This window comes from Candoia aspera, chromosome 7, assembly GCF_035149785.1.
Source record: "Candoia aspera isolate rCanAsp1 chromosome 7, rCanAsp1.hap2, whole genome shotgun sequence".
NCBI lineage: Eukaryota > Metazoa > Chordata > Lepidosauria > Squamata > Boidae > Candoia > Candoia aspera.
The window spans coordinates 20,791,804-20,818,099 of NC_086159.1; the positions used below are offsets into that span (position 1 = coordinate 20,791,804).

Sequence of the window (26,296 nt, forward strand, 5' to 3'; positions counted from 1 at the left end):
AGCACCTCTGATGCCATGAGCTAAACTGTGAAGGGCCACCCAAGACGGGAAGGTCATGACAGAGCGGTCAGACTAAATGCGATCCCTGGGGAAGGTAAGGGCAACCCACCCCAGTATTCTTGCCGTGAAAACTAAATGGATCAGTACAACCAGAGATATGTCGGTATACCATTGGAAGATGAGACCTCCAGGTCAGAAGATGGTCAAAATGCTACTGGGGAGGAACAGAGGATAAGTTCAACTAGCCCCAGAAGTGATGACGCAGCTAGCTCAAAGCGGAAAGGACGGCTAGCGGCCGATGGTGCTGGTGGTGAACGGCGAATCCGATGTTCTAAGGATCAACACACCATTGGAACCTGGAATGTAAGATCTATGAGCCAGGGCAACTTGGATGTGGTTATTGGTGAGATGTCAAGATTAAAGATAGACATTTTGGGCATCAGTGAACTGAAATGGACTGGAATGGGTCACTTCACATCAAATGACCACCAGATTGACTACATCCTCTGCAGCCAAAGGTGGCGGACATCTATACAGTTGGTAAAAACAAGACCTGGAGCTGACTGTAGTTCCGATCACGAACTTCTTACTGCACAATTTAGGATCAGACTAAAGAGATTAGGGAAGACCCACAGATCAGCTAGATATGAGCTCACTAATATTCCTAAGGAATATGCAGTGGAGGTGAAGAATAGATTTAAGGGACTGGACTTAGTAGATAGGGTCCCAGAAGAACTACGGACAGAAGTTCGCAACATTGTTCAGGAGGCGGCAACAAAATACATCCCAAAGAAAGAGAAAACCAAGAAGGCAAAATGGCTGTCTGCTGAGACACTAGAAGTAGCCCAAGAAAGAAGGAAGGCAAAAGGCAACAATGATAGGGGGAGATATGGCCAATTAAATGCAAAATTCCAGAGGTTAGCCAGAAGAGATAAGGAATTATTTTTAAACAAGCAATGCGCGGAAGTGGAAGAAGACAATAGAATAGGAAGGACAAGAGACCTCTTGCAGAAAATTTGCACCATCGTAGGTAAATTCCAGGCCAAAATGGGTATGATCAAAAACAAAGATGGGCAAGGCAAGGACCTAACAGAAGAAGAAAAGATCAAGAAAAGGTGGCAAGAATAGACAGAAGACCTGTATAGGAAGGATAACAATATTGGGGGTAGCTTTGACGGTGTGGTCAGTGAGCTAGAGTCAGACATCCTGAAGAGTGAGGTTGAATGGGCCTTAAAGAGCATTGCTAATAACAAGGCAGCAGGAGACAACGGCATCCCAGCTGAACTGTTCAAAATCTTGCAAGATGATGCTGTCAAGGTAATGCATGCTATATGCCAGCAAATTTGGAAAACACAAGAATGGCCATCAGACTGGAAAAAATCAATTTATATCCCCATACCAAAAAAGGGAAACACTGAAGAATGTTCAAAGTATCAAACAGTGGCACTCATTTCACATGCCAGTAAGGTAATGCTCAAGATCCTGCAAGGTAGACTTCAGCAATTCATGGAGCGAGAATTGCCAGATGTACAAGCTGGGTTTAGAAAAGGCAGAGGAACTAGGGACCAAATTGCCAATATCCACTGGATAATGGAAAAAGCCAGGGAGTTTCAGAAGAACATCTATTTCTGTTTTATTGACTATTCTAAAGCCTTTGACTGTGCTGACCATAAGAAATTGTGGCAAGTTCTTAGCGGTATGGGGATACCAAGTCATCTTGTCTGCCTCCTGAAGAATCTGTATAACGACCAAGTAGCAATGGTAAGAACAGACCACGGAACAACGGACTGGTTTAAGATTGGGAAAGGAGTACGGCAGGGCTGTATACTCTCACCCTACCTATTCAACTTGTACGCAGAACACATCATGCGACATGCTGGGCTTGAGGAATCCAAGGCTGGAGTTAAAATCGCTGGAAGAAACATTAACAATCTCAGATATGCAGATGATACCACTTTGATGGCCGAAAGCGAAGAGGAACTGAGGAGCCTTATGATGAAGGTGAAAGAAGAAAGTGCAAAAGCTGGCTTGCAGCTAAACCTCAAAAAAAACAAGATTATGGCAACCAGCTTGATTGATAACTGGCAAATAGAGGGAGAAAATGTAGAGGCAGTGAAAGACTTTGTATTTCTAGGTGCAAAGATTACTGCAGATGCTGACTGCAGTCAGGAAATCAGAAGACGCTTAATCCTTGGGAGAAGAGCAATGACAAATCTCGATAAAATAGTTAAGAGCAGAGACATCACACTGACAACAAAGGTCCGCATAGTTAAAGCAATGGTGTTCCCCGTAGTAACATATGGCTGCGAGAGCTGGACCATAAGGAAGGCTGAGCGAAGGAAGATCGATGCTTTTGAACTGTGGTGCTGGAGGAAAATTCTGAGAGTGCCTTGGACTGCAAGAAGATCTAACCAGTCCATCCTCCAGGAAATAAAGCCAGACTGCTCACTTGAGGGAATGATATTAAAGGCAAAACTGAAATACTTTGGCCACATAATGAGAAGACAGGACAATCTGGAGAAGATGCTGATGCTAGGGAGAGTGGAGGGCAAAAGGAAGAGGGGCGACCAAGGGCAAGGTGGATGGATGATATTCTAGAGGTGACGGACTCGTCCCTGGGGGAGCTGGGGGTGTTGACGACTGACAGGAAGCTCTGGAGTGGGCTGGTCCATGAAGTCACGAAGAGTTGGAAGCAACTAAACGAATAAACAACAAATTTTTTATTGGCACAATCTTGGTGTAGAAGAAACAGCAATCTGAGAAAATGATAGTTTGGGATAGATCTGTGGAAGAGCTGGCTATCAGTGGCTCCTGGGTTAGATGACTGGATACTGCCTCCAGAATCAAAAGCAGGGGGTCTCAAACACCAGCTGCTAAGGAGTGACAATAGAAGAAGGCCACTGCTCATGAACATTTTGGATTCACCTGGCATGCCACTGTGACTCAGAAGGTAACTAGATGGGCCATGAAGCTGATCCCACAAGGATCTTTTAAAATCTGAAAGTGTCCTCAGCTGTATGTACGTCACAAGCTTCCATGGAATTTGTTTTTGTTTATGCCAGCTTCACACAAATGGCTGATTTCAGCAGAAATACAGGCTCGGGTCTGGTAGGAATTCCATTAGCTGGCAGGAAAAAAGTATTGAGGAATTTGGGACAGCTCCCTGCCTTGCCACGTTTAAGAGGCAACAGTGCAAAATCTGAGCACTTAATCCTGTATTTCTAGGAATCCTTGTACTCAGGGGAAAATGGGCCTTAAAAGGATGTGAACCCCAGGATGCTCTTTTGAGAAATCATCTTGTCTGCACTGGAGTTGCTGGAATGGATGGATATTGTTGTTGTCGTTGTCGTCATATGCAAAGAAATTTAATAAATAAATAAATATTACTGTATAATACTATTGTACCATAAGAAGATAGGGAGATAGATTCCATGTAAACTATGCTTAATATATAATATGTAGGTGCTGAAGAAACTCTACACTATGCATGGGGAATCTGATTCTCCTCCTTAAAAAAAATTAACAAAATTATTTCTGCTAGTTCTTTGGCAAGTAAGAGCGAAAATCATTGTTGGTCAGAGGTGTAGTTGAGTAAGGATCAGTGCTGAAGCTTCTTGTTGAAAAGAAGCCAGTTGCCTTTGAATTAATAAAAACTATACTCCACTTTGGCCTCTGATCTTTCAGTAGATGCAGTATTCAGTTTTCCAGTTTATTTCTCTTGGTTTTTTAAATTTAACCTGAGATTATGGAGAACTCAGCTACTTCTGATCAAATTGATCAGGTGGGTTTTATGGATGGAAAGGAACTTAATGACCATTTGTTTAATAATGGTTCGGACTTATGATGGTGCTGAAAAAACTGATTTGTGACCAGTCCTCACACTTGCAACTGTCACAGCGTCCCCACGATCATGTGATCACAATTCAGGCACTTGGCAACTGGTTCACATTTATGACTGTTGCAGCGTCCTGCAGTCACATGATTGCCATTTTTTACCTTCCTGGCCGGCTTCTGGCAAACAAATCAATGGGGAACCGTGTGATTTGCTTAATGACCATGTGGTTTGCTTAAAGCCCACAGTGATTTGCTTAACGACCACCACAAAAAGGTTGTAAAATTGGGTCAGATTCACTTAATGACCACTTCGCTTAGCAACTGAGATTCTGGTCTCAATTGTGGTCGTTAAGCGAGGACTACCTGTATCACAATGCAAAAACTAGCATTGAACAAAACTGCCAGCATTGTCTCTTCCTATGATCCAAAAATAGGTACTGATACTTGTGTGCAAAATTTTTTAACATGTAATTATTTTAAAAGCTATTTAAAAAAAGAAGAGCATTGGAGAAGTGTATGTTTTAAAAGTCTGCCTAGGAGAAATATCAGCAGTAAAGATACTGATAAAAATTTAAACTATTTGCATTCTGTAAATGTTCTTGAATAATTTACGTTAAATTAGGGGGAGATGTCTTTCTCGGTAGATGTTAAAGAGTTGCTGTGAATGTAAATAATTTTGCTTTTCTTTAAAAAAAAAAAAACTGTTTAAAAAGCCACCTAGAATGTTGTAGGAGAAACACACTAAAGCAAACTAGATTTTTACAGGTCTGTTTTTGGATCAGACATTATATTTATTGATTTTAAATGGTTTGAAGATCTGCTTCAATGAATCTTGATGGCTTCTTTCATTTTTATTTCCAGCACCTTGTCCAAATGCTGCCATGCCACGGTGGCACTCCTTTACCCCTTTGCCTGGCAGCACACCTACATCCCGGTACTTCCCCCTTCAATGATTGACATTGTCTGCTCACCAACCCCGTTTCTGATCGGCCTGCTTTCCAGTTCATTGCCCCGCCTCAAGGAGCTGCCAGTGGAAGAGGTGAGATCAGAATAGCTGAAGGTTGTGTTAAAACCCAATTTGGGTTTAAGCTGCATGTGGGCAGTCAAATATGGGGCATATCAATATCTTACTAGCCTCATAGCTTTAAGAGTCCATGAGGTGTATGTTTTCAGCTGGAAAAACATTGTGACACAGAGGGAGATTTTTTTAAAGCAGTGTTTTTCAAACTTGGCCACTTTAAGATGTGTAGACTTTAGCTCCCAGAATTCCCCAGACAGCATGCTGTCTGGGGAATTCTGGGAGCTAAAGTCTACACATCTTAAAGTGGCCAAGTTTGAAAAACACTGTTTCAAAGCATGTATTAAAATTGCCCGCAGAAGTAGTAAAGTGCAGGGGATGGCTACAGGAAATGGGGTTACGCTGTGTGGAAATTATTCCCTTCAGAAGTTTCCCTGGTGGCTGCCTTCTCTATTTTTCTAGCCTTTTTAGTCTATTTTTTAATCTAGGGGGGTTTAAAAATTCTCTGAAACTGGCTTAAAAAAAAAAAGACTGTATTTATACTTGCTTTATCCTCTTGTTCCAGAGTTAGATGTAAATTTTTTCAGTGTTGTTTTGAAAATATTTATGTAAGGTATCTTGGGGGGTGGGATTGCTTTGAGAAGCAGCAGATCCCCTTTTAAAACAAATAACCAAATTAAACACACATTGGCAATCCCATGCTTCCATCATATAAAAGCAAGCAGCTATATCTTGTTTTAATTCACCCTGTTGCTGCTCTCTGTTGTGTGGTAGCTCAGGCAGGAAAAAAAATCCTGAGCGGAAAGAAAGCTCTGTGTGTGTGTGCGAGTGTGTGCGTGTGACTGAAGAAGAACAGCTTCCATGTGTTTAAGTTGTCAGCCTGTGGTTTTGTGGTGAAATACATAAAACCACCCTGTGATCGGACTGGGTTTCATATCTTTTTGTGGCTCGTGGGATTAAATTGACGAGGCTCAGCTTTTTCCCCTGAAAGCTGCATAAAAGACAGCCATTTTCTCAAGGACGTGAGTGGGCTTGTTCCCTCTAGTCCTGGGGTGCAGAATCCTTCCTGGATCACAAGGCCGAAGGTGGCCTTTAACTGGTGCTCTGGGAATGTCCCTCCCAAAGGGGTGGGGCCGGGACAAAAATTCAAGTTCAATTTCCCTTCCATTTACTTGTAAGAAAGTTAGCTATACTTAATGGAATTCATCAAGAATTTCCTCTTGTCATACTTACAATTACACTTTGCTTAACGATTTTTGAGGGAGTTTGTTTCCTGCATGCAAGGCTGTAAGGGGCTCCTCTGCTCTAATGGTCTCTCTCTCTCTCTCTCTCTTTGTGTGTATTTATCGGAGGTCAGGTCCTTGTGGTTGACCTTGTTAATAACCGGTTCCTTAGACAGGTAAGAATAACTTATTTTTCAATCTTTTTTTTTTTAACTTGTCCAGGGAGAATGGAAGGATGGGGATTTTTCTTCTGCTGAAAATCATCTGATACTGGATATTGCCTATCACTTTCTTTCTTAATTCCTGCAAGTCCAGAGAGAGGGATGGGAAATGGAGTCTAGAAACAGACAGCAACCAAAAGCTGAGAATTTAAAAGGTGCATTGCTTTTCCCAGTACACATGCACATTTGGTTATATCCTGACATCCCCAGAAGTATCAAATCATCCTAAAACCTGCCAGAGTTACTGGCTGCAAGTGAAAGTGTAGAAAGGCAAATAATTGAAATAGTGACCCTTGGTCTTTGAGAGAGAAAAAAAGACTGACTACATGTCTACTCTTCCAGCCAGAATTCTTGTACTTTGAGAATATCTTCAAAAGTGTTATTCTTTTCTTTTTAGATCAGTGTAAGGGCAGAATTAGAAACCCAGGAAGATTATTTAGAAATAAAGTTATAAAGTAGATGAAGAAAATTTCACATCAGGGCCAGCACTCTGCACGAAACAGCTTCAGATAAATGCAAAGGTCCTAGCAGAGTTGAATGTACTGGTTCTGAATGCACACTTTGCCATTTGTAGCCTGGAAATTAGCCTTTGAACTTAGCTATAATTCTTTGGTGTGTGGTGTATCTTAGGGCATTGTGGGAAATTTAAAATGGCTTATTTTCAGTTCCCTGCTGCTTGATTTACGATCATTTGTTTAGTGACCGTTTGAAGTTACAATGGCACTGGCAAAAGTGACTTGCGACCGATCCTTGCACTTATGACTGTTGCGGCATCCCCACGATCACATGACCAAAATTCAGGTGCTTGGCAATTGGCATGTATTTATGACAGTTGCAGTCCTGGGGTCATGTGATCGCCATTTGTATCCTTTCCAGCTGGCTGCCGACAAGCAAAAGGGGGAAGCCAGATTCGCTTAATGACCATGTGAAATCGTAAAATCGGGTGCAGTTGCATGATGCCTCACTTAACGACTGCATCCCTTAGCGACCAAAATTCAGGTCCCAATTGTGGTCATTCGTCAAGGACTACCTGTAATTAAGTTTCTATCCACCAGATGGCACTTTTTCTCAGCCCTACTCTAACCTGAAGCTGGCCCTGTAGAAGCTGGTTTTGTAAAAAAAGGTCAGTATTGGATGATGCAAACTGATCAACCATTGTTGCCTAACTTTCATGGTTTGTGGCTGAGAAAGATTGGGTCATGCATGGCATGTGCTGTTTAGTATGCTCGTGCGGCATACTGAAAAAAAAATCATTTGTATCTTTAGATCCAGGAAAAGAATTTTCCTTTAGGGCCTTCTGGCAAAAGTTCATGTTGAAGAACCAGGCTCTGCAGTCAGTGCCTTCACCTTGCATGTTCTTTCAGTGTAATGCTCCTGGTGTGTGTTAATTTGCTGTCTCTAGTTGCCCCATCATCCAGCTTTCTGGCATTGTCTTGACATCTGGAGACTGTGCTTCCCAGAATATTCCATTAGCTTGGCTGGGAATTGAAGTCCCAATACAGCCACCAGGGCAGGCTGCCATAATCTGCTCATAGGAATCTTGTGATTAGTGACTGTTCAGAACGGGCCAAAAGCCCTGCTCAGGATATCAGAAAAGGAGGTATATACTGTATTATAAACATCAATGGGAAATTGCAATAATGGTTTGAAACTGCATTTTGGCAGTGCAATCTTGAGGGCCTTCTGAGGCTACTTAGAAGAGCTTGGGGGGCATATATGGCCATAGGTTGCCCTCCCAGGTGTATGCTGTATCGTCTTTCATTGGCAATTTTCCTGTGTCTCCTGTTGCTCTGGGAATAGGAAACCAATTAAGGAGAAAAGGTGGAATGTCTTCTCAGTGACTTACATTTGGTAGCATTAGCGTCTGTCTAATTAGAAGCAATTTTCACCCTCAGAGTTGAATCTGGAGCTGATTAAATGGAAGCCATTCCCCAGGATGGAATCCATTATAGTTGTATTCTTCAACATTTGTAGTGCTGAATGCCATTTAATGCCTACCCTTTTATCTTGTCCATATCCACAAGGGGGCAAGACGTCCCATACATTTACTAGAAAATGGGAGATTTTGCAGATGCCTATGAGGGATGAAAAAGACCAGCCTCCCAAAATGTTCTATTGTTTCTTCTCAGGCTGTCCAAAGCTGAAACTGCCTTGAGTATGTGAAATATGTATGCTTTTTCACAGATATGCAAAAAGCAGATATGTAGCACAAGAGAGGTATTGTCAGATTGTGCATGCAAGATCCAGTTTCATGCAAGCTTTTTGCGTGTATGCTTTTATTTTCAGATGGAAGATGAAGATTCCATTTTACCCCGGAAGTTGCAAGGAGCGCTTGAACACATCCTGGAGCAGAGGAATGAGCTGGCAAATGACAAGGAGGAAGTCATGCTCAATGGCAAACAGGGTTGGTTTTTTAATTTAATGTTTGGTAGTCCCTTTTTTCTTGACAACGATTGTTTTATCAGTTCAGGACACTTGTATTTAGTGTAGCGTTTCCCCAGTTTTATCTTGTCCAAATGGTTTGGACATGCTTACAAACTCTTACAGATCAGAAGGAGCCTAGTAGGCAGAGATGCTGACTGTGTACATGCACTTTTGTTCCCACCATATTCTTGACCCTTGGTCATCTAAGCTATTGTGTGAAGAAGCACAGTCATCTATCCTGACTCTACTATGATTGTGTGATCCTGAGCATTATGTGTATTGAGGGGGGAAGAAAAATCTCCACTTTCTCTGTTATCAGACATAATTCTCCTTTTTTCAGCTATATTTTTCCTTCCAAACTGAAAAGATCAAAGAATGTTACCTGTGATCATTTAGAGGCTCCACTTTCTCCCAAATCTTTTGAGGAATGTTGCCAATATTGGAGGTTAACCCTTTTGAAGCCATTCTGATGGCTATGGATGGGTTGGTAAAAGTGGATTTAACAACACGGTTGATGTTACATGTATAAAACTGCCTTAAGCTAAGTTGGGTTACTGGCACAACTAATGAGATATTTAGGTGTGGGCCAGATGTTTCTGAACTTCCGCTCAAGGCAACCTCAGGCACTGTGACAAATTGTGAAGAATTTGGGGTTTAGTTAGGCAACATCTGAGTTGCAGGTTGCCCACTCCTGGTATGCTCATTAGCAGTGTCTCTCCAGGTTTTCAGGAAAGGATCTTTCTCAGTCCCATGGGGAGACATCATTACCTTCTGTATTCTGCATTGGCCAGACCAACCTGGGATACCCCATCCAGTTCTGGTACTGTAGTTTAGATCATTAACAAATTGGAGGGGGTCCAAAGAAGAGCAGGCAAGATGGCAAGGTTCCTGGAAGGAAAAACGTATGAGGAATGGTTAGAGGCTTGGGTATGTTTAGCCTGGAGAAGACTACAGGAAGACATAGCTGAAGTATTTGACGGTCTGTCATGTAGAAGTCAAGACAGAATTGTTCATAGCTCCAGAATATGGTATAGAAAACAATGGGTCTAAATTATAATGAAGTAAATTATTGGACAGGAGCAAAAAAAAAAATCTGAACAGTAAGAACTGTTCTGTAATAGGAGATGGTGGATGCGGTTTGGCTGGGGGTGTTTAGACAGAGATTGGATGGCCATCTGTTGGGGATGCTGTAGTGATGGAGTCTTGCACTGGGCAGGAGTTGGACCAGATAGTTGAAGACAATACTGAAAACCTTTTGAATGCAAAGCAGAAGCACTGTCCTTGAGTGCTGTGTCCTCCTAGATGCAGGGGAATAGATTGGAGGTTAGCAAAAAACAGTTATGCCACTGGAAAAGTTCATTAAACCCTAGCATATATTTCTGTTTTTATTTCATTCTTTCTCTTCCCTTTCCTCAATGTCCCCACAACGTCCCCTCAGAGTCCAGCCCTTTGAATGAAGTGGTGTCAGAAGCCTTTGTCCGCTTCTTTGTGGAGATTGTGGGACACTACTCCCTTTTCATGATTCCTGCTGAGAGGGAAGAAAAGACTCTCCAGCGGGAAGCTTTCCGGAAGTCCGTTTCTTCAAAGAGCCTTCGGCGGTTCCTGGAAGTTTTTATGGAGACTCAGATGTTTGGAGGCTTCATTCAAGAACGAGAATTACGAAAGCAGGGAGCCAAAGGTGAGGGAGCCCTCTTGGCAGGAGGACAGCAGATGCTTTATACCAAGTCATACTGTTGCTCTGTATACTCAGCGTTATCGTCACTGATAGCAGCTCTCCAGGATGTTGGAATAGAACTTTCCAACCGTGCCTGGAGATGCCGGGGATAGAATCTGAGGCCTCTTATCTGCAAAACATGAATCGTCCTACTGAGTTAAAACAGCTCCCTGATCCTTGCTGGATCAAGTGCAGTCTATGTTCTGTGGATTTCTGCTTTGCTTCTTTAAGCATAATGATGCTCCCCAATTGGTAGTTGCAGCTGAAACTAACAACCTTGATGGCAGGTCTTTTACTTTTTGTTCTTGATCACTCTAGGTTTGTTTGAGGTACGTGCCCAGGAATACCTGGAGACCCTTCCCAGTGAAGAACAGAGTGGCGTTAATAAATTCCTGAAAGGGTTAGGTAAGAGATCCCAGCAGGTGCAGCTGCTGCAGTGATTGTGCCGATTTTTAATACTTTTTGATTCTACCATGTTTAAATCACACACACACTTGTGCTTCTGTATATCTGTGTTTTAGATAATGTAACATAATATCAGGAAAAAAGGCAATTTTTTTTTTACCTGAAAGGACTTCCAATGTAAATGCTAACTGTAGTAGACATTTTAGTTGGGCATGAGAATTACATGTATGGAAAAGCTGCTTCCTACCTCCTAAAATACCTCCCGCCCTGTCGCATCCTTGCTTAATGTCAGAGCAGCCTTTCCACATAATTTGACGGTGAGCATATAAGATTAATAATTTTTTTAAAATCACCTCAATCTTCCGTGGCCGTCTCATGAAATTTCTAGACAGTGCTGACAAAATCCTAAGTTTCCAGGGCATAAATTCTGCAATTGCAGGAGATTCCCGATGCCTTTGGAAGGGTCATTTTGCAATCTCCCATGAAGGCACCCTGGGGTCTGAAAAGTCTGCAGAGCTGTGACCTCTGCTGTTTGGCCTCAGTGCCACAGAGTTGCCATCTTTCTCACTCCCACTTGGAAAGGTTGGAGGTTCAAACTTAAAGACTTTCCTGCAAGCGAAGGAGTTGCTCTACTGGCTTTTTCTTTCCATAAATATTGTCTCTCTCCTTTCTTTTCCCACCATGAATCCTCTCTAGGTAGCAGAATGAAATTTCTTCATAAGAAATAAGAGTTTGGAGCACTGCTGGAGTGGAGAGAAGGATATCTTTTCTAAGCATTTCAGCAGACACAACATGGACTCCTTTTGGTTTCCCATTCTAAAACCAAGTCCCCTTTAGTCTGCTCCAGTGGTGGAGAAACCTGAAGAGGCACAGTATTTAAAAGTTGCACCTGTGGAACAGCTGACCTGTGGCCTCCTAAACAGCATGCTGCCAGAAGGGGTCTCTGGGCTTGATGAAGAACATGCACTGGACAAGGCACGCTCAACCCTCTCTCCCCACTGGCCCTCTGCAGACTCTGTGGTGATTTTAAGTCCTTAGCTATTAAAAATGTTCTGGAAATGTTTCTTATTTATATTGAGGTTAGGAAGACTATTAGGCAGAGACATTTGCCCCATTTATTCTCCCAAGGGATGACAGCAGGGACAGAGGCTGCATTAACTTGGATTGTATGATTGTGAAATGACACGAAGTGATACAGAAATGACAAGAAGGGAAAAGTCACATGGAGATGGGACAAGAAGAGCTCATATACCCCAATGGTTATGGTGGGGGGAACTACTGAATCCACTCAGAATTTTGTCCAATTGACCACTATGTGATGACTTACTGCCCCTTCCTGACTTTAGGACACTCTTCCACACCCTTCTTTGGAGTAAACCTGGTTTGTTGCAATTGGAAGTACTGTATGTGATTATTAAAACGAAAGTGCATGTGCTTAGTTCCAAGTACTATATGTAGCTTGTTTTGTTTGAGTGTATCTTCATTAGCTGAAGTTACAGTAAAATTCAGTGGAAGAGCTGAAAGGCAGAAGCGGTTCTCTGAAGATCCTTCCCACCCACCCCAGGCCTGCAACAACTGAAAAATGTCTGATAGCTCTTAAGGATGGATTTGATGGTTTTGATGATGGGCTTATAGGCACCCCCTAGTGGCCAGAACTGTACGAAACAGTTGCCTTCTATCATTCCATTCCGCTTTGGTTATTCAGTTTGTGTTATGCTGCAGGCTGATTCATACATGCATGCATATTATTTAATTTTGTTACCTTTATATACACAACAGTGATATGTGTGAAGTGATACTGCTGATAAGTATCATATCTGAGGTGATACACATGTCACACCCATAATGTGAAATTTGTGGCAATCTGTACATTCAAGTTAACAAAGCATACACGTGTCAGGACAGGGTCATGCTTACATCCCCCCCCCTTCTCTTTCTATAAACCTCAATAAAGAGAACCTCTTGTGCTATTGCCCGGAGTAAGAGGTTACCTTGAAATCTCAACTTTAAGGAAGGCTGTTTACTATTTTGTCACTGGATATGGGGTTCCAGTTTTAGATGTGACAACTAATGGGAATGTATTGGAGGGTATTTACCCTGGAGAAAAGGGGAGGCTATATTTTCACCAGCCACTGGTGGTCTCTTGCTTAAAATATGATATGTGTACAAATTCTGCTGCTACTTCCAGTAAACTTTAGCCTAGAGATGAAAAGGAAAAAGCAAAATGGTAGCTCGGGCAGGGCGCACAGCTATGCGTATTCAATCCCAATATCTCTAAGAGCTGGCGAAAACTTGTTTTAGAAATTCTGCAGTCACTGAAACCCACATCTGTACCGCCCCCCCCCCCCCACATCATGTTACGCCCTTTCAGGGCAAGCAGTGTTATGCAAAGTGGAGAAAAGAATAAGAAGTAATAAGCAAAATAAATAAAAGGAGGGCAATAGGAAAAAAGAAAGGGAAATCTCTCTTGAGGGAGTCACTGCTCCTCCAAGATGAAATCAGGATAAAGGCATCATCTTCCTTTATAACGCTTTGAATAATGCAGGTAAACTATAGCTTGGAAAGCCTGATTTTATTGAGCAGCAGTTTTCCTGGTCAAGATAATTTATTTTGTTCATCCTCATCCCAATACTGTGCTGAAATGTTTTTGGATCAGCCTTTTTAAGGTTCACAGAGACTGTATATTTTATCTTTCCTGGATGCTCCGGGAGAAGCCACCTGGGAAGAAAAAATACAGGCCATGAGGAAAACATTCCTGGTTGAGTCGTCAGCATCCGCATCTTCCTACAAACTGGGTGAACTGCTGGGTCATCACTTACAAGGATATAGGAAAAACTTGGCTGGAACAGGCCCAAAGAGTAGAGTGTCTGTGCTGAACTACGACAGGTCATGGCTTATGTTAAAACCACCCCTCAAAGTTGGGAGTAAAGCTGAGGACTGACTCATGTGAGCATTCCTCTTCTTTCCATCCGTCCCTCAAAAAGTTGGACTTTCTCCAGCCAAAAGATGGAAACACCACTGGAGCAACACTGGAGAATTACAAGCGGATGACAATGATAGAAGCTAAAGATAAGTGAGCAAGCTGCAGCAAGTCCACAATGTGAAGCAGCCCTAAGCACTTGAACCTCCTTGTCACACATGCCAAGGTGAGGATATGCCTTGGGCTCACGGGACACAACCAGTTGTGTGAATTGCAGGCCAAGTGCATACACTTCACTTTCCACAATAGCTGAGATACATTGTAAGCAGCAGGAACATGCATCACCAGAGTGACCACAGCATCACACAAATGGTAGCACACGGCTTCCCTTTTGGTCTGATACAATCACGGGGAAATGTAAATTAGCTCCTCCAAACTATAAGCTTGCTGTAAGCAAGTCTATCAAAAATTAAGAGTAATGGCAGCCTTGCTAATGTGAAAGTGCACTGCTTGAAAGAAAAGCTTTGTATGACAGATTGTGCAAAAAAAAAAATGCCAGTGCCTACCATGGTAGAAACTAGAATGCCAGCTCATCAACACCTCTTCCCCTTGCCACTGGAGCCTTTCTGTGCCAGGGAAACCTTGTTGAGTTTAATCATGTTTGAGATAACCAGAACTACTTGGATTTGCTCAACATTTTAAGGCATAAACCATGGTTTATAAACTACCATATTTTGTGGTCAACCCCTAGTCAAAATTGTCCATGGAAGACTTTGTGGGTTGTATGAACTCAGTTTTGGGGCTGTGTGGAGAAAGCCAACAATGAGTAGTAGCATGCTTATTACATGGACAGAACATGGACAGCTGTTGTATTGTCCAGAGCTGCTCATTTTACCCAAGCTTTGAAGAGAATGCCCATGTACTCTAGTTCCCATTTTGATGCTCTCCAGATGTGTTGAAATTCCAAACAAAAAGCTGGCTGGGAATTTGGGAAGTTGAAGTCCAGCAAATCTTAAGGGCATTGAGTTAAGGGAACTTTTTCCTTTTATTTTTCATTTCTATCTTCCTTCAGGGTCCCAAAGCTAAGGCATTTGCATTGTACCCTCCAAACAACAAAGTCTGAAATAGGAAAGATTCAGAGTTGGTTACTCAAGCTGTTCATGACTAAGTTGACATTCTCTCCTAGATTTGCTTCTCCATGTTACATTTTGGGATTAGGTTAAAACCTGACCCTATAGCCTGCTTTTTCTTTTTGGCTGTTTTTTTAGGCTAGCAAAGCACAACTCAGCATTTATTATCTTGCCAGTTTAGTAATAAAGCTGTGTTGACCTCTTGTTACTGTTCCAGGAGCCTAAAAAAATGTTCTCATTGGTGAAGGAAAGGAACATGTTAAGGGCATTGATTGATCAGTACTTAGCTAATTATTTTCCCTCCCTCTCCTAACGTAAAGGCATCTCCTGCCTAGTCAAATGAACAGATCTATGGAGAAGTGCAATACAATTTACACACAATGACACTGTCTTGAATTAAGCAGGAAATTATTTGTCAGTGTGGAAAGGGGCAGCACAAGACAAAACATGAGCTGAATTCCTAAGATCAAGTATGGGAGGGCATCATGGGCACAAGGGCATTCGTGTGCACTTCTAAAGAGCTAGGCCTCTTTTTTTTTTAATCACTGCAGCAGAAATTGATGCCAAACCCCTCGGCAAAGCCTTTCCCGTATAGTTTTTAAATATCTACATGGGAGAAAGAAGAGTACAAAGAGTGCATAAACATCCTAAATCTGTCACCTTTTCACGTCGTATGATTTTACGGCACCCTCTGCTGCCTATTGCTTGAAGACAGCATTTGAAACCATTGTTCACCACAGTTTCTTCCTGTGCACTATATCAGATCTGGTTCTAGATAACCACCATTACAGATATCTAGAAAGCTTTCACTGATCTTGAATTTCTGGTGGGAAAGTTGATTTTCTTTTTATATGAAGGACCATAATGTGTAATTTCCACATCTGGAACCATCCAGATGTAAGGGCATTTCTTTAAACATTCAGTAGATTAGTCACTACTGTTCCTTCAAAAGTTGGAGGCAGTGAGCATAACCCCCTCTTCCAATGTTTCCCCATAACACAATCTTGCAAGGAAGGCTGGATTGAGAGAGAGTGACTATCTCAACATCGCCTGCTGAGCTTCATTGCTGAAGTTGAACTTGACTTTGGTTTTCCCCCCACTGCCAGTCCTAGTTCAATATTTTAGCCACTATATCACATCTAGTGCTCAGCGACAACAAGCACTGTATTGGGAAGATTTCTACAAGGAATATTTGAAAAAACACAGGGGAGAAGAATCCCCGATCACCTGTATTTCGATGTTCCGCTTAGTTTATGGGGTACCTGTTTGTCGGGAAACTGCTTTGAAGTCACACCTCCCCTTTCGAAGTTTGCAAGTGTAGAGGCCCAAGCAGCCCTTGCAATCAGATGCTTTTCTGCAGGCTTTCATCTGGATCCCAGAGCAAGAATACTGAGAAGGAAAGAAATTGCAGATAACAAGCATTGCTTTGAAAAGTAAGGAATTGTGTCTCAGGAATTCATTAACTTGTATAGTGTTTCTTGCTAGTCTTACATTTTTATGATGGTCATGGACCAGTGTAACCGTAAAGACTAAGGAAGATGATGTTGACAGAGATATGCAAGCTCTGTTACCAAGGTGACAAGGGATAAACCTTTTTAAGTCCACAATGTTCAAATAACAATCAGAAGCAGCTTAGACAGATGCCTCCCTACTCCATACCCACTGGAGTATGAGAAGGGGAAGGACTTCCCTCTTAATAACAGAATCAGACTTAAAAGATTCTGTTATTGCCAATCTCAATAAAAGTAGTTTTAGTTTTCCTGTAGAAATGGTCTGGTCTACCTAGTGGGGTTGACAGTGAAGGGGAAGGTCCCCTGTGCAGGCACTGAGTCATGTCTGACCCTTTGGGGGGACGCCGCTTACGTGATGTTTTCTTGGCAGGCAATAGTGGGGTGGTTTGCCATTGCCTTCCCCAGTCGTCACCTTCCCCAGCAAGCTGGGTACTCATTTTACCAACCTCGGAAGGATGGAAGGCTGAGTCGACCTGAGCCGGCAACCCAGAGAGAATCCAGCTTCCGCTGGGATCGAACTCAGGTTGTGGGGAGAGTTTTCGGCTGCAATACTGCCTCCTACCCCTCTGCGCCACATGAGGCTGTGTTGACAGTAACTTTTTAAAAATTATTATCCATTCAACCATGTCTGATTCTTGGAGACTGCCTGGACAAGTCTCTGCAATTTTCTTGGCAAGGTTTTTCAGAAATGGTTTGCCATTGCCTCTTTCCTGGGGCTGAGAGTGTGTGACTGGCCCAAGGTCACCCAGCTGGCAGGACTGGAACTCACGGTCTCCTGGTTTCTAGATCAATGCCTTTACCACTACACCAAACTGGCTCTAACTTTTAGTGTTTAAACCTTATTGCAGTGGCTTTTGTCAGAGGAGGGGGTGTCATTCCTTTTTAATAGGCAATCTTTTTACAGGTGCAGCTTCTCCCATTCTTATTCTAGAATTTCAATGAGAAACATTGTATCTGTTGACTTCTTGGTCATAACCTAACTGCTTTAAGGAATGAGGATTAATTTAAGGCATGCCAGTTTACAAGTATTTCCTTAATATTGGGGCTTGATGAAATCAGATGTTTCTGTACAACCATCTAATTAATTGCAGTTCCCCCCATTCTTCAAATTTAACTGCTCCACCACCATCCCCTCCTGATCTGACAAAAACTCCACTGCAAGGAAAATTTGATTGCCAACAAGAATGGCAAGAGAATTGCAGGACCAGACCAAAGTTAATTCAAAGAGATGTTACTCACCATATCTGTATTAAACTTCCCATGGCCTTCCAAGCGGGCTTCAAGCCCTTGACTCTCGCTCTTTGGAGGGGACAGTGGGAGAAATTGCCTCTTGCCACTTGGCTTCTGCTTACTGGTTCCCAGTTGGGAATTGCTTGCTTTGTCATGGGCTCTACCGCCTACTTGGGCTTCTCCTGCTGCAGCCTTCCACAATCTGGGAGAAGGCTGTTTCCTCCCTTCTACCTCTCTGTCTCCTCCGTGGCTGGGGTTGAGATTCCTCCTAGATCTTGCAGCTCCGGTGGGGTTGACTTCAGCAGCCAGCCCTTTCCCAGCCAACTTCCCACCAGCTCGAGTCGGAAAATAAAACAGCACCAAAAGCACAAGGATGGTCATCCTAGACATTCTCATCTCTCTTGTCTATTCTTGCCCAACTATCTAAGTAAAGGGATGCTGATGCCTTGGAGCTTGCTGGAGCAATTTAAAACAGCCACCTGCACTTATGTGTGCTCTCTCCTTTTCTGTGCATGGATGGTGGAAGCCTTTTATGCTTTTGATTTCCCAGCTCATCCCCCGCCCCATCATCCCTTACACAAACACACACCATTTTCCCCTTTGTTATATTAATTTTGTGGCCTGTATCATCTCCTTGGAAATTTCTTCCTCTTTCCTCCCACCTCCCCACTCCCAGTAACACCCAACTTCTTTGCAAAACATGCACTCACATTCAGGCACGTGTCTAATGCCATTTTCCCCCTCCATTGTGATAATGGAACATTTCCTCCTCCTCCCATCTTTGGGATGAGCAGGTGCTCGAAGAACTTTGCTGGTTGAAGAAAGAAGAAAAACAGTCTGCCTAATGAGTAAGTGATGAGTAAAGCTTCCCCCCCCCCCCCCGTTCTTCTGTAGATGTATGGATCATTCCTGATTTTTGTTGTTCCTTAACTGTCGCAACTAGAAACAAACAGATTAGTCCATTTCCAGTCCATGTCAGTGGCAGTGATAGTTTTACTAGAAAAAATGAGACCAAATAGACTATTGTCATCATTTCTCCCTCTAAAACATGGATATATATATACACACACACACATACATACATACATCCTAGCAATGGCATCTCGAAATTCAGAGAAACATGAACTCTGAGGAATATTTGAGTTTCAATTTATGCATTAATCTAGGGAGATCATTTAAACACTGGTTTAAAAATACAACCTAAACCAAGTTCTCCAGCATCATTAGCTGAAACTTAGTTTTGCTCTCTTGGAATTATGAGTAAAGGCATTTTTAGGTATACCTTCTCAAAGAGCATGTATCTTCCAGTACTGCGTTTTAAATAAGCAAAATCTAAAGTCAGATTTTCAAAGTGTGCTCCATTTTGGCAGAGCTTGGGAAAGACTGCACAAGCATGAGAATACTTCATCCTGCCCTTATTTTTCCTCCTGATAACAATATCACCCAAATTAAAAGTGATAGCTTTGCCTAATATACTGCTCCTTTCCATAATAATTAGAAGTAGAAACCATGCAGATTAAGGAAATACCCGCAAAGGTGTTAATTTGCATGAACAAGTGTAGATTTAACTCTTTTTTTGAGTGCAGGGTTTAGGCTGAGCTTCACTGTAGATTTTATTATTTTTATTAGTGCATAGTAAACAGAGTTACAACACAGAATGGAGCTAAGGGAGATATAGGCCCTTGAACATAGCCAATCCCTCTTCTTCCCCTCCACCTACTGTACAATGACTGGAGGCAACTGGTATGACTGGAGCAGTGGAAGAAAATCTTCAACTCTAGCTAAGGCAGCTTCCATATCTTGGGTACAGGCCACCTCTGAGCCTCAATCCTTGCCAGGCTCACGCTGGTGCTGTTGATCTCTGGAGAAACAGGCTCATAAGCACGGAGGGAAAGGCTGGCTGAGAGGAGGCCCATCCGGATGCAGTTCTCTGCGTCCTCCCCAGAGAGCAGCCCAGCGATGATTCCAGCCATTAAGCTGCAGAGAAAAGAGGCAGTTTTGGCTGAGCTAGACTATAAACTGGGATGGGTGGGGTAAGCATGGAATATGAGCCTTTAGATCATTTCCACAACCCTTACCCTGCCTTATGCTTGAAGTAACTTCACAGCATGTAGCCTTCCATATATCTTCCAGATACCAGCCAGCAGACCCCAGAGAGCAAAAAATTGTAGCTAGACAGAGCCATGCATGCCCCTACTTCCTACTTCCTGACCAATAATTCTGGTGGGAGGGGGAAGGGGGTGACAAAATTGCCCCTCAGAGCAACAGTGAAGAGTGGGGTGGTCTGGCTTGCAGGTGGGAGGAAGATGCTGGTAAGCAAAGACAGGAGTTTCCATCTGTTGGAAGCCACCTGACCTGCAGCTCCAGAACACTGCAAAACCCTTTTGCAAAATACTGCAAAAGAGGAACTGAGCTTGTTCTTTATCAGCTCGGCTTCTCAAGTGCCACAAAAGCCCCTTGTCTCTACGAATCCACAGGGGCACTGACAATCTCATGAGACCATGGTCCTTGCATATGGAAGGCACCTCTGCTCACCATTCATGGTTGAATATTCAGCATTATAAAAGACATAACCCTATGCACATGCTGGGAATTACAATTCGGGAACATTGGGAGGACCACAGGTCTTCAGTGCCTTCCAGCTAAGGAGATCAAACTCTTATTCTTAAGAGGGAGTTAGATATTAGGAGCAGGACATGTAAGCAACTGGGGCCAGCAATAAAATTGCAGAGTGGAAAATGCCAGTCGGGTTGCCAACTTCAATCCTCTGTTCTGGGCAGAAATCCAAAATAAAGCATCCCAGACCGAAGGCTCCCCAAACTCTGCTTGAACAGATCCAGTGGTGGACCTACCTCCAACAATACTTAAGGAAGCCCATAGGAAGTTTGGCCATTGACCATCAACAGAGATGTTTTTTTAAGGAAGTATCAATCTCCTGGAAATTTGATACTCTGCTGTCAGAAACCAAACACACAAAAAAACTGCCCAGTTTGCACACAGAGTGACAAAGCTCTCTCATGCTTTATCCTGTGTCCTTCCTAGACCCCATCAACCAGTCAGCCAGAATGCTTTTTTTTTCAATGGGACTGTCTCCTGTTTTAACAATCCTGTGTTTTTTAAAAAAAGAACGGGAAAAAATCTGCCTGATTGGGCCACTCTGAACAAGTCAGTTGTTGGTTTCTCTGCAGCCAAAGCCAAAATGGGCACAGAGGGGAGTGCCTAACTCACAGCGGTTTTAAGTTGGGCCTTGCCAAAATAGGATTAAGCAAATAAATAAGTGGGCAGTTATTGCTGGGCAGTTCCCAAGCCTTGACCGTGTCATCAACCACAACCTCAGTGAGGTGTTGTAGACACGATTTGTGATGGAAGAAGGGGGAAATTTACTTTAAGAGCAGAACAACCAAGGCAGCTTTAGGTTGCCTCTGCTGTGGGTTGGGGATGAGATGGAGGTAATGTAACAAGGGCATGTACTTTAAAAATATTTCTCAAGGCATCTTCATGCCACAGCAAGTGGGGCATAGTATAACGTTATCATTTCTGTCACTATTGGACAAGAAAGTAATATACAAAGCCATTACTACTAGATTACACAGTGTCTATTGGTCTTTCTTGCAATAAGAAATATAATATTTTTTAGCAAGTTAGGTAACTTAGTGCCAAAAAACATGAACAGGTTAGTACAAAATCTACACATAACCTGTGTATTGAATCACATTACGTATAAAGGTAATATTCAGTACATCCCACACAACCTGTGTGCCTGTTTAGTCGTAGCGCTATACATGCTAATAGGCAATCCCAAGATCTCGGTCCTCCTCTTTAAAATGGACTTGAATTGGGCAGCCCAGAATTGCCCTCCACATTAATGAAAATACCTTGTGCTCCTCAAGGGGGAGGGAAGGCATCCTAAAAACTGTTCTTGTTGTTTTGCAACTGCTGTGTCTCCAGGCATTGGGAGCAAAGCTTCAATCATCTTCCTTAATATAACCATAAAATGTAACTCCGTGTCTTTTTCTTTCACAAAAGCGCAGAAAAGTGACAGCTTGCAACAAGCTGCCTGTCTCTCACCACCTCCAAATAAATATTTGGACTAGTGATTTCCTTAGCAATGCTGCCTACCTGCATGCACTGTTATGTTGCCACAGCAACCTAAGTTGCAAAGATCTAACAGAGGGAGGTGGAGCATTGCACAGCTGTGGCCCACGTTCAATGGACAATTAGCAGTATACCTATCACCAGCTCCAGAGACGTTCACTATCTCTTCGATGGGGACGGGGACCGCCGGGTAGTGAACTGCACATAATTCCTCTGCAGCGTTCTGTGAAGTGAAATAGGAGAAGCTAGGCCTGGAGACAAACTATAAGGTGCCTTCCTGGTCTTCTAATAAAAGCTAAAGTTCTGCATAGGTAAGGTGGAGTTGATACAAGAGGAGAATTTCCTACTCAATCAGGTCTGCCCAGAGGAAACCGGTGGTAGTGTGGGTTAAACTCATAGCCCCCCTCACAGTTGAAACAGGGATACTGAGCAGGAGAATTCACTTTAACTAACAATTGAAAAGGAATAACCGATGAGGAGAGGCACTATTCCCCACATTAGATTCTCAGTTTTCATGTTCACAAATACAAATCCATAATTTAAGAATGATGAGAATGGACTTCTTGGTTTTCTGAAATTCTCAGATGTTCAATCTTTTAAAGGCAAGCTATCAGTCCTCACCTCACTATTAGAGAGGAAATTTCTGCATAGTCTTCTGAACTCTCAAAAGCCAAAGAGGGACTAATGTTCTAATATTTTTCCTTTGTCTACCTAGTTTCATTTTCCTTATCTGTAACAAATACCTAAAGGTATGTCTGTAATGCCACATTTCCGTTACCATTTCTACTACCCAATCCCTCAAAAGCAGATACGAGATGATCCATAATTGTCTTCACCATTGCCAAACACGCAATGCTGAGAACAAGAACAAAGAATCACTGCCACATTCCAACTTGTCACAGGACCTGGAGAAACATTCTCTCATATTCAATACATTGGGAAACTAATCATCTACAAGGTCCACAGAGCGGCAGCATTTCAAAGAAAATACTAGTTTTACTGAGGTCTTAAATTCCCTGCTGCTAAGCCAACAATAAATGTGCTTCGCTCCTGAGCACTGCAAACACAGTGGAATCATAAACGTTTTGAGCTGCTTTCAAACAGGCTCAGACCCTTTGTGTGGAAATGCTGGGCATCTACCTAGTAATTGTGGATGTGCAAATGTTCCATTCCAAAAATGTGTTACTTCAATATTACTTCTGGTAAATTGTCAGATCAACCCCAAAAGTTAAACTGGTATGTTCTGGAAGAACTCAATGTTCTAGAGTTTCCCATAATGTTTTACCTCTAAAACAGAAGGTTTTAGACATCACTCGTTGCATGACTCAGTTCGTATGACTTCCACAAAAACTATGGGAACAGAATATTTTATGCGGGGAAGTGGAATTCTTAGCCAGATGTCTTCTCTTTCTCTGCTTGCTAACCAGCACTTTTTGTGGTTCATGTGACCCATCCTCCCCACCTGTTCTTCACATATTTTTACCTCATAGCAAGTTTGCGGGTGAAGAGAGACACTTCCACCTTTGCTCTGGCCACACAGCAGGACTCCATGTTGGCCAAGAGTTACTACCACATAGTGTAGCCCCTTCAATAAAGGGTAAGCCAGGGCAATAGCAGTCTCGACAATGTCCTCCAGCTTTGACGGCAGATCTGTAGGTTCCATTCCAGAAATGTGTGAGTGAAACCCAGTCAGATAGCACTGAAGTCATAATCAGACCATTCATTTGAGGTTTTCCCATATCACTAAGAGGAACTAGAAATTAGAATCAAAACTTAAATCATTTACTAAGTTTCCATTCAAAAGAAATATGGGAATGAACGGGAGAAGGAAGTACAGCAATAGCTCTATATCTGAGTGGTGTCATTGACAAGGCAGTATAAGAAGGAAGAGTGTTGACAATGGATTTCAGTTGCAGCTGATTTAATGCAAGGATGGGCAATGCCTTTTTGTTGAGAGTCATATTTCCTAAGAGGTAACTTGCTGGCATCTACTGCACAAGTGATGGGGAGGAAACAAACAGTCAGTGGGACCAGATCTAAAAGCAGCTATTTGATACCCTATTTCTTTCTGACATATTCTTGTTTTCCCATGCAGGAAGGGACAGATAAATCATTGGTTTGATGTCTTACATAGAGATTTTGAAATTAACCTTTCAATAGGGGATACTTTCAGAGCATTCCATCCTCTAAAAGTAAGAAAAGTGGTCAGGCTGACAAAAACAGAATTGTAATCTCACATCTAGGAGGGCTGAAAGGATTACACCAGAGGCATGCACATTGTTTGCAAGACTGTGCCCAAATATTCAATTGCCAAAAAAAAATTGCAAGATTTTTACACCCAAGAATGAACATTTTTTCATTTAGTGTATTTAAATACTATCCTTTCTCTGGGAGCTTATGGTAACATACATAAAGCCTCCCATAATTTTATCTTCACAACAAGTCTTTGAGATAAATTGGACTGAGAGTATACGACTGGCCCCAAATAATCTTTGGACAAATGGGGTTAGGGTCAGCTTGTTGTTGCTATGGTAATTTTTTTTTCAAGAACTGTTCCAATTAGAGCTTTCTGTGTGCCTTCTGAGTTTAAATCTTTTGGAAGTCCAAATCCTGTCATGGTGGAATTCTTTCAGAGGTCTGAACACAATAATATGTTGGGTCAGCAAGGAAGGCAATTGCTTTGGAATACAATGGGGAACAATAATCAGTATTTCCAGATTGACTTCCAGGAGTGGAAAAAGGGGGTAAATTGTTTAACTGAACACATCTATTGGCTTTTCCCCCCTACATCCTACATTTTGGTTAAGCCCTGGACAGAGGCATGAAGAAATTCTACAATCTGAGAGTGGCTGTCAGTTATCTCAAACAAAAGCTAGGCTGGATATCAGATTGCAATGGAAAACTTACAATAGTCCACTGAGAAATAATTTACTTGACTGGAGGGTCAATTTGGTGTTTTTCAAACATAAATAATCCATAAAAGTTGAGAGGGAGTTTTCTTATCCCCCATGGTCACAGCTTAAGAAGGCAGGAGAATAAAGAATCTATGGCCTTGGCTTATTGAAAGCCCTATCTTTTCTTTAATTTTATTTTGTTGTTGTTTGTTTATCCATTTATTTAAGTAAGTAGGATTTTTTGTAGTTACGATTATGATTGCTGTCATTGTCAGAAATTATAATAATCACGACTCTGAAATACAACAGAGGAATAGTTGGTGAAGATGACAGAACTAGTAGAGAAGGCAACATTTATTTGATTGGAGAAAGATCAGCAACTACATTTATCAGTGACTGGAAACCCCTTATGGACTTTTTACTGAAAAAAAAATGAACTTATGATTTATGGGTTTGAAGATTAGAAAGGGTAGCTTACGGAAAGAAGGAAATTATGATGTAATTTTAAAGAAAGAGGGTAAAATAAAAATATCTATAACAGCTGTCAAGAATATCGGAAGCCGCTTCTTTACAATTTTTCCTTTTCTTTTTCTATTTCCTTTTTTCACTATTTACTATTTTTTATTAACTTTATTTTCTTTTATGGTTTTTACTTCGTTAAAAATTTCTTCAATAAAAATTATATATAAAAATATAATTACTATTGTTATCATTTATTATTTGCTTTTATTATATGGTTTCTCTGCTGTAGCTACAAATAAAGGTTTTTTTCCTCTTCAAATTGATTATAAAGTTGGTTAAGAAGTTTCAGTTTTCTGATCTTTGAATATTTGTATTTTAACCAAGACCTAGGGTCTAGCTGAATCTCTCCTCTGGGAAAGTATATATTTTAAATACTTTTGTCTTTTTCTCATTGGTGATACCATTTATTTCACAAAATGTTAAAGGGTTGAGAGGTGTAATTGAGAGAAAGTTTTTTGTAAGGTGAAGTTTCTGAAGCTGGAGATGCTTTTTTCTGCATGTAACTCACATTCTCCTGATGAAAAACATCTTTGACCTAGATAGTAGATCAATTAGATCCATAAAAATGAAAATTGAAAAACTGACAGAGGAGCAGCAGTATTAATCAAGAGACACCCCAACTTTATAGCTGAATGTAGGACTAGAGTCTTCTCCCACAGCTGGGTTTAAATGTTATCTACTCAGCCTTGAGTCAGCAGGAAGGTACCAGCATGAACTGTTCTGTCTCCACTGCTCACTCCTCCTCTGTTGCACCACAACCTTCAGCATCATTGGTGAATTGTGCTATCCTAATTTTGTTTGTGCAACATGGGATAGGCAAAGCGATTGGCTGACTTTCCTTCCTTCTCTCTTCAGCATTTCATCAGCTGGCCAGGAAAATATCCACCAATCATGCTGTTTTGGTGTAAATTGGGAAAGGCCCAATGTGTGGTGATGCCAGTCTCATGATTTCTGGTTTAGCCTAAGAAGGGGCCACAGATCACACAAAGGGGGACATAGCTCAGTGTAGATCCCATGTTTTGGAGGCTTAAAGTTCTGGAATCCACCTTCATTATCTTCGACTAAAATTCTCCCACTAGTGACAAAGACTTTGGAGAGCCACTCCTAAGCAGGAAGATGATATTAAACTTGGTTGCCCAAGGACTGATAATGTGT

General features: G+C 41.9%; 2 protein-coding genes across 8 annotated transcripts in view; one reads left to right on the forward strand and one right to left on the reverse strand.

Moving 5' to 3' along the window:
- The window catches only part of DENND2A (DENN domain containing 2A), an 80,837-nt gene extending 67,983 nt beyond the window's left edge, over window positions 1–12,854 (forward strand). Inside the window, exons 15-20 of the mRNA XM_063308495.1 lie at window positions 4,696–4,873; window positions 6,210–6,251; window positions 8,583–8,700; window positions 10,159–10,398; window positions 10,753–10,839; window positions 11,536–12,854. Coding sequence (XP_063164565.1) covers window positions 4,696–4,873; window positions 6,210–6,251; window positions 8,583–8,700; window positions 10,159–10,398; window positions 10,753–10,839; window positions 11,536–11,567 — 697 coding nt within the window. The 3' untranslated portion in view covers window positions 11,568–12,854. The remainder of the gene's footprint in view (window positions 1–4,695; window positions 4,874–6,209; window positions 6,252–8,582; window positions 8,701–10,158; window positions 10,399–10,752; window positions 10,840–11,535) is intronic.
- A 5,653-nt stretch (window positions 12,855–18,507) lies between these two features.
- Window positions 18,508–26,296, reverse strand: part of LOC134500797 (uncharacterized) — a 51,388-nt gene continuing 43,599 nt past the window's right edge. For 5 of the 7 annotated variants that reach the window (XM_063308220.1, XM_063308219.1, XM_063308218.1 and 2 more), the window contains 3 exons: window positions 23,209–23,375; window positions 21,860–21,948; window positions 18,508–19,607 (listed from right to left, as the gene is read on the reverse strand). In XM_063308220.1, coding sequence (XP_063164290.1) covers window positions 19,412–19,607; window positions 21,860–21,948; window positions 23,209–23,375 — 452 coding nt within the window. In that variant the 3' untranslated portion in view covers window positions 18,508–19,411. The remainder of the gene's footprint in view (window positions 19,608–21,859; window positions 21,949–23,208; window positions 23,376–26,296) is intronic. The other 2 variants (XM_063308222.1, XM_063308223.1) reach the window with 2 other exon arrangements.